This window comes from Lepidothrix coronata, unplaced genomic scaffold (assembly GCF_001604755.1).
Source record: "Lepidothrix coronata isolate B3197 unplaced genomic scaffold, Lepidothrix_coronata-1.0 Scaffold209, whole genome shotgun sequence".
In the NCBI taxonomy this organism is placed as follows: Eukaryota; Metazoa; Chordata; class Aves; order Passeriformes; family Pipridae; genus Lepidothrix; species Lepidothrix coronata.
Genome location: NW_016690389.1, coordinates 129,009 through 137,568, shown reverse-complemented (window position 1 = coordinate 137,568; position 8,560 = coordinate 129,009). Strand labels below are relative to the sequence as shown.

Below are 8,560 nucleotides of genomic sequence, written 5' to 3'. Positions count from 1 at the left end.
ATAGGCCAACTTTCTGCCTGAAGCACTACTTTTTATTATGACTACATTAAAAAATCCAATGAAAATAGGGACTGACTGTGAAGCCCCTGACAGACCCTTAATGACCACACTGCACTACTATGTAGTATGATCATATTATTTAGCAACAGGAATAAATCCTAACTTGTTCCTAAACAGACAATTTCATAATTAAATTTGAACTAGTTTATTTCTATTAATAACATTTCCTATGTATCTACATCTACTTATTAAAACTCTTCTATGTAGAAATAAATACATGTTGAAATTGGTGTTTTGAGGCATTAAGTCAGTTTATATGTTCTCTGTAAGGGGGTACCAGAGACTGAAACATTTTTTCATGAGGGTAAAAACAAAATTTCTGCTGGAATGGGGATTCCACAACTGCAATATTAGAAAGAACCATTAATCTTCAAAAAGGTATTTCGTGTTTACAATGACTTTGTTACATTTCTCTCTATTTATAAATATACACATATATCATCAATCTGATCTGTTTGATGAGATGACTGGCATCACCTTGGTCAATATTAACCTCTTGGGTCACAACATCTGGATGCTGATCAAAATGAGTCAACATCTGTTTGTTATTTTGTATATGTAGAGAAAATATTGCCTCTTGTCAATTAAATACTTGGCAGCAACTTTTCTTCAGAAAGACACCAGCATTTCTTATGTTATCCTTTACCACAAGTCTCTCCCACTCTGCCTTTTAAGAAACCTGCCACAGTCTTTTAAATATGGCATATATCTAGAACCTATGTATCAAAATGGCACAGTGCCATGATTAGCAACGAATATTGTGGTCAGCAGGAAAAAAAAAAAAAGCATTGCTTTCTAACCATTCTCAACAGTTCTAATGCCAGTATAAGCCGCTCCTGGCCCTGACTGGTTTTAATTTTGCTTCATATAAGGAGGCAAACATATTTACCAGATGTTGTCCTATACTCCAAAGTTGCCTTCCAAATCTTTGGATAAATTACAGCTAGACTTCAAAGAAGTCTGTTACAATTACCTCTCAGACTTCGTCATTTTGCAATAAAGCCAAAAAGAAAAACTATTGAAAGGTATTGATAAGTATTAGGTATAGCAGACAAAATGAAATTGTATTTAAACATTTTGAAATGTATTTGGAGCCACAGCTTTCTGCAGCAATGCATTCAATAAGCCCCTGAGGCCAGTTGTTCAGCTGATGTAAATCAGTGTAGCTTCCCTGGCGGCACCGCAGCCGTGCCAGTTTACACCAGTTTAGGATCTGTCCATTCCAATCTGACCATGGCACTGCTGTTGTGCTTAATTTTTTCCAGCCCACTTGGCAAATATATCTACGTAAATATACGTATGTGTGTATACGTGTATGTACATGTATGTATTTCCTGCTCCCTAAACACTGCCCTGTTGACCATGTGTGGATGGTTAGTAAGGGGACAGAGGGGAGCAGCAGCAAGGGTGCTTCATGGAAGAGTCCTGTGCAATTTTCTTAAACAAAACCGCTTGTTTGAAATTCCTAAAACTTTATCTGAGGAAGAATTGCAGAGTTCACCCAAAAATGTTCCTGAGAGTTGCTGTGTTTAGAGCTCCGGGGGGCTTCACCCACCAGATGCAGTATAGGCAGAGAGTTGGGCAGGGACCTCCTGTTGTCCTTCCACTTTGCCTCAGCCTGCACTTGGAAAGATCATTTGTAGCAGGGAAAGTGTTACAGGCATCTACAGCTTTTGTATTCCTGCCCATCACTGCCACAGAGGCTGTTTGCTGAGATGTGCTCTTCTGTTCCCTCACACAGGGACACGTTTCCCTCTGGTCCCCATCCAGCTTCCTGGGAACTGCTGCCTGCACTAGTGATTGTCCAGCACTGTCTTAGGACAACTGAGAGATGAATGGTCCCTGTCTCCAGCCACTGAAGCTCTGCCTGCTCCTTGGGCTAATCAGATTAAGCTAATAGTATAATCTCATTATTTTTTTAAAATTGGAATCTTTTTTTTAACTTGCAGTACTTTTGCTTGCCTTTCATTGCCTTAAATGGGTCTCTTTATAAAAGCCTAGAGAGCTTGAGGATAAAATTTTCAAAGAATGCTTTGAAAATAAGTCTTAAACTCCAATTGACTTGGTTGCTTTCTAAATTTTACTCAGCATGGATAACCTCCAGTGAACTACAGTTTTTCAGAGTTTATGGAGTGCTAAGACCACTAGGAAGATTTTAAAACAAGATGAGTGGAATCCACCACTTTAGCCTGACTTTTTTTGTCAGGCTGAAAAGCAGCCTTCCCGGGAAAGCAACTAGAGAATAGCAAAGGTGTGCTACTACTAACCTCTTGCACTTTCTTACCAGCTGACATTAAGCTCTGGAGATCCTAAGGGTCATGCCATTTCATCGCCAGGTAAACAGTTTCAGCATCCACTTAAAACACAAATGCCAGCAGCACTCCCTTACCTGTTGCACAGTCTGGCCCTGTGTATGGCCGGTAGCAATCGCAGTGGTAGCTCAGCCACAGGTTGGTGCAGCGTCCCCTGTTTTGACAAGGGTGGGTGTCACACCAGTCCTTTTTAGCACATCCTATCCTGACATTTAAAGATGACTCAGATGATACGTTCTCTGGAGTAATAACGTTCAAGTCTATTTCAATATCCTGAAGACAGCCTACAAATGAAGGTGCAGAATGTATATTATAGGTGTTAAGCAGAGAGTTGCTGCTAACGTTCCCCACTGGTAAGCTGCCCAGAAACGTGCTCTGAAATGCAAGCATCACAGGATTGCTATCTATCTTAGCAGACGTTTTATTGAGACAGGATTCTACACAAGAGCTGTCAAGCAAATTTAGAATAACAGCTCTTGCCAAGGTTACCTCCACTGAATGCCATTCTCCATCACTGACATTATGTGGAATATGCAAAAGAGCCTGTGGCTGATTATTGACTTGCACAGATAAGTGTAAGTAGCCATTCAGTAATTCCAGCTTTGCAAACGTACTTTTCTCCCCTCGGTAAAACAGAAAAGCTGTGGGTTGCACAGTTTGAAACCTCAGGTTTATGTTATAGAAAAAATCCTTTTTATGGGTCAGGGGATTCTTCAACAAAAGGAAACTGTTTCCTTGAAAAGAAAATGTGGTTATGGTTTCACAGTGTATTCCAGTATACCCAGGTGAGCATATGCAGCTGAATCCGTGTTGGCCATTTTTTAAATGTGGGATGCAGATTCCGTTGTTTTGGCATTGATGATCAGTACAGCCATGAAGAACTTCTGTACAGTTCCAGCCACCGTAAAAAATTCCTTCTTTGTCTGCAGGTGGGCAATGGCAAGTGTAATTCCCAGGAAAATTCTCACAGATTCCACCATTTTGGCAAGGGTTCATGTAACATTCATTGATGTCTTCATCACAGTGAGTACCTGAAGAATAAACAAAGAATTAGGCACTCTGGTTTGAATAACCGAAGCCCAGAATAACTCTTTTAATATCATGTGTTTTATTAAATTATTTTTTATTAGAGAGGAATGCCTTGATAAAATAGGTGATTGTCTGACAAGTATATCATATGTTAAATATAAAATTACATTCATTTGTCATGGTTTCCTTGTGCAGAGTGTTATATAAACACCTTATTTGATAATCACACTTTGGAGAAAAGAACCAAACAAATGGATAGTTTTGATATGGATAATGTGATGAAATTAAGATAGACGTCATCAGATGCGATCAAGAAATTGTTTCCCACATTTCCTGAGGTAGAAATTTAGAATGCTTTGTGAGGAACTGAATTATTTATCACATACAAAAAGCCAAGAATTGTTGCTTAATTCCTATCCATTATATAGTATGCTGATGAGCTGGAGTATGATCTGCTGGTCTTTCCCTCTTTTTCATGTTCATTCAAACAGTATAGGAATTACAGGCTAGTGTTCCTGGTCCCATATGAAACATCTTGGAGCAACAATCTTTAAGTGAGAGTCACAGGACTTACAAGTGATATATGATATGGTGGGTCAGACTGAAAAGTGGGTGAAGATGCCTGTAAATGTATGTACAGCCAGCTGGCTGTTTGAAAAACAAAATTCCCAGTGTGAGCAGGGAGATGCACAGTGTGTTAATTAGAAATCCAAAGTGCTTAAACCTACTGATGGCCTGGGTAAGATGTAGTGGGATGTACCCCACCCACACTGAGTGGGCAGGAGCCACATTTCAGGGTTAGGCAAGTACTGCAGTGGCTAACAAATGACCCATGGATCTCAGGTCTTCCAAATATAAGACAGCAGTGACTTCTGCTCTGTCAGCCATGCTCTTGCTTTGAGGAGAGTTCACTTGGGATGTGAGGATTTGAGAAAAGCTGTTAGGGGAGTTGGAACCTGTATGTCCAAGCAGAATATTCCTGGTACCATGTATCTGCAGTGGAGCTTTTTAACCTCTCCTTTATATATAATATAAAGTAAGAAAAGATGAAAGGAATATTATTTTCAAGTGTCTAAGGGTTTGATAGGTGATGAGAGCACTTCTGTAGAAGATTGGCAATACAGACTCATATTTCTTCTTCTATATAATGTTTGGCTTCTGGTATATCTGGTGAAAGGAGAGCTCCTCATCTTAACTACTCTGTAATTTGATAGATTTGACCTAAGTAGGTCTGCTGGATCACATTTCACAAAGAAAAACAAATCTGTTCCTCTTGTAAAACTAATCTGTTTACCCCTCTGCACTGTTGTTCATCAGTAAAGTGGTAATTACAGTAACTTCTCCCTTGAGCAATCAAGGGACTGATATGTATGCAATAAATCAGGGAAAATCTATTCCTTATCTCTCTTTGAAGCAGTCAAAATATCCAAATACTTTTTTGATAACTCATGCTAAGGGCAGCTCTTAGTATTTCCACTTCCCTTCATAGTTATTTTAGAGAAAAAAGAAATACTTTGCAATTAGTTTTAAAACTAGTATCATCAGCACAAAGTAAATAGATAAAATTTCATCCATCCCAACAGCAAAACTGGTGCCTGTAAAGCAGATAATGAGAAATGCTGAGACTCAGAGTTGCAGCTAGGTGTACCAGGCACCACACCTAGCTTTATGTACAAATTCACATCAACCTTTATCTTTACAGCAAAATACAGCCATTTTTCATGGAAAATTACAGAGCAGCATTCAGCCACAATGAATTGCTTCATATAGCAGTGGGTAAGTGTAGTTACTCGGGCTAATTCCTTGCCTGTCCACTTTACTCAATCACAGTTGTAACTAGACCCATCTTGGAGAGTGGTAAGTTACAGGAGAGACAGAAGGGAACTGAGAACTGGGTGAGATTTGCTTAAAAGATTAGCCAGAGTGAAGTGGTCAGAGCATGTACATAAAAGCATGATCAGCTCACTTACCAGTCTTCAATTAGAAGACTTCCCACTTGAAGCTTCATATTATCAAACACAGCTAGTGCTATCTCCCTGGTCTGGCAGTGAGGTTTTACAGCAGCATTCTCTCTCTGTTTTCCAGCCAGGCTCATCTTTATTCCAATGTGAGATGTCTATGTATACCTTAATGTGTAGTGGCATCTGGCAGAAATATGACTCATTGGCTCTGACTTCCTCAAAGTGAAGTGCACTTCCCAAACCATTCTGACTGGGGGCCAGAACAATGTCTGCTTTGTCCAGTTTGTGGCAATTTCAGTGTTAGCGACTTGTCCTGCTTTTGCTATTCTACTATATAAAAAGTGAAGTTACTGTGAGCTGTTTCCCGTTTTGGTCAATGTTTTAGTACATCTCCTGCCCGATATTGCTCCCTTCTCTGCTTTGACATTGAGGACAATGTGTCCTGAGGTCTTTTATACAACTCAATCTTAATATGATGGCTGTAAAAATGCAGGTTTCTTTGGGTTTTTGTGTCAGAGATAAAAAGTAGTCCAACCTACAAGCAGTTGGATCAGGGTTGTACTTAGCCTTGTCGTAGAGCTTCGGAGTGGACAGACTGTGCTTAAGGATTTATAGACTGAGATGCCCTATTAAACCTTTCATAAAAAAATCAGCACGGTGAATGGCTGGGTCCTTAGCTGTTGCATTTTCAGTAATGTTTGATGACTCTCTGTGTATTAGTTTATTATCCCATAGCACCTGCCAGACATGCCCTTTGCTTTGTAACTTGTGATCTCAGTCACACTTTGCAATAGTTACTTGCCTCTGGAAAGGATGATACAGATCCATAAACTGAATCCAACTTTACAATAAAGTTTTAGTGTCTGTATTTTTCTCTACTTCATCAGATTAGATATAAAATGAATGAATTTATTTCATGAGAGTGCTAAATTCTTTTGGAAATAATATATATTTCTGTTTTCAATTTTAGATAACAAATTTGACCAAAAAAAAAAAATCAATGTCCAACAAAGAAATAAAATGGGCTTTATGAGGAGGTACACTTATTATTATATATTCCTTGCCTATGCAAAATCAATATTATGAATGAATAATTAAATGCAAAGTGACTCACAGAGCCACTTAAATGCATGTAATTTCAGAAGCATTTCAGTGCTTATTTTTTAAGTAATGATACTAAAAATATGTTGCAAAGTAGTTTTTTTAGCAGGTTGTGTATATATATACACAAATGTATACACACATATATATAGGCTTACTATTTCATAATAAGATTAGCACAAACACAAATATAGGTCACACCAAAAGACAAATAATAAGTGATTTTTTTCATATCAAAAATAAATAGCTGTTCTTGCAAGCAGTGTTGATATCACTTGTTATCTGGCAATTGCTGTATGAGCAAAGACCACTGTCACTCAAGATAAAAGCACTCTAGATAAAAGGATTAGTCAATATTTATAGAACTGTATAAGCAGTTCAAATAGCTCAGGTTGGAAAAGTTAGCATGTAAAAAAAAGTATTCTCAAAAGATGTAAGACATACCAAAAGTAAATTCAAGTAAATGTTTCTTTTCAGTGGTTACATGCATTAGCTCAGCTAAGCATATTTGTGTTTTTAAAACAAAAAGTAAAGTAAAATCATTCAGCATTTTCTCTTCTAAATATATTACACACTGACCTAAAACTTCAGATAATGTGAATATTTTTGTCATATTTTTATGGATGGTTTCTTTTCCAGCCTGTGAAGTTTTATTCAAAACAGAGATGAAACAGTTCCTTTGACTCAGTTTTACAATATCACTCATGTGTCTCCTTTTTTCATTTACACATTATTACTATATGGTGCCTATTTTCTAACTGTTAACCTCTTAATTAAACTCTCTGTTTCAAATTTAGCAGCAAAGGTTTCCTGCAGAAGCAAGATGACAAAAGCAATTATTCAAGAATAAGTCTGCTGAACACCACTCATTTTCATTTTGATTAAACAATTATAAAAGTATTATCCAAATTACACTTTTAATACACACCTTTGGTTAGAAATCTTTTGCCTTTCCAGCTCCCTGACACTAAATAAATATCAAGCAAATACAGACATGCAACCTGGATAGATGCTACACATTCAATACAGTCTAAGTGCACTTACAATTTCACAAAAAATTCACAGAAAGTAAATATTTACCTGTAAACATTGTCATTAAAATGATGTAAACTTGTATCCTAGTGGCACCCATCTTTTTCAAAAGGAAAATTTCCGGAAGAAAAAGATTGTTTAGCACTTAAGGAGTCCACAGAGTAAGTTTCTGTAAAATTCACAACAGTTCTTAGTATAAAGGCTTCCTTTCCAGGATTAGCTTGCTCCACTTCTGTACCTGCTGATGTGGTCTGATGGTGTATTTTGCCCAAGCCAGATCAACAAGGCTTAAAGTAAGTCTCATTAAACTGCTTACACAATAGATATGTATCCTATTTAAATTCTTTTTCAGTACGTCCTCCAAGTGTGCTCACACCAAACTTTGTGTTTCCTAGAAAGGCATATTTTTAGAATACATTTGAAACTGATTTGTCACTTTTTGTTGTTCTACAAGGTGTTGTTTTTTAAGACCTTTTTTCTTTCAAGGGGTTTGTTAATCCAGATCAACTCTGGTCACTGTCATTCAGAGAAACTGTACATCTCAATAAGCAGATTGAAAAGACCTAAAATTTGGTCCTGTTTCTTTATTTTATAAAATATTTTTGTTCCATTTGCTCTCTTTACCTACCGGAAGTCTGTCTCTAGATTTTTTTAGTGTGCTAAAGACAGGAAAAAATAATTTACCAAAGCATGTTTTTTTCTTCAGACCTTGAGGAAGACATTTTAATTTGGACCAAATTTAATTAGAGGAAAATAAAGTTCAGGAGATTTAACTACTTATTTCTGTGAAAAATTTAGCAGCAGACATTATTTTTGGCACATGTGTTTATCAATTTCTTCTTTTCCCTTATCTCGTTTATTCATTAATTAGGAAGTTCCTCACCTTGTGTCAAATGTGTTCTTAGGTTGACCAGAAGACTCATACACAGAATACAATATTGGATTCCTTTAATCTACAGTTCACAATTGCTTTAATGGAGATGCTCAGAAAATTGCTGCTTCTTCCAGCCTGGGACATAGGCATTTTTCCTATAATACTTTCAAATGCCATGGGATAAGGATGTC

At 37.3% G+C, this 8,560-nt stretch overlaps 1 protein-coding gene across 1 annotated transcript in view; it reads right to left on the bottom strand.

The window, feature by feature from the left end:
• Positions 1-8,560, bottom strand: part of CRB1 (crumbs 1, cell polarity complex component) — a 100,024-nt gene that overhangs the window by 37,273 nt on the left and 54,191 nt on the right. Inside the window, exon 6 of the mRNA XM_017832918.1 lies at positions 2,450-3,403. Coding sequence (XP_017688407.1) covers positions 2,450-3,403 — 954 coding nt within the window. The remainder of the gene's footprint in view (positions 1-2,449; positions 3,404-8,560) is intronic.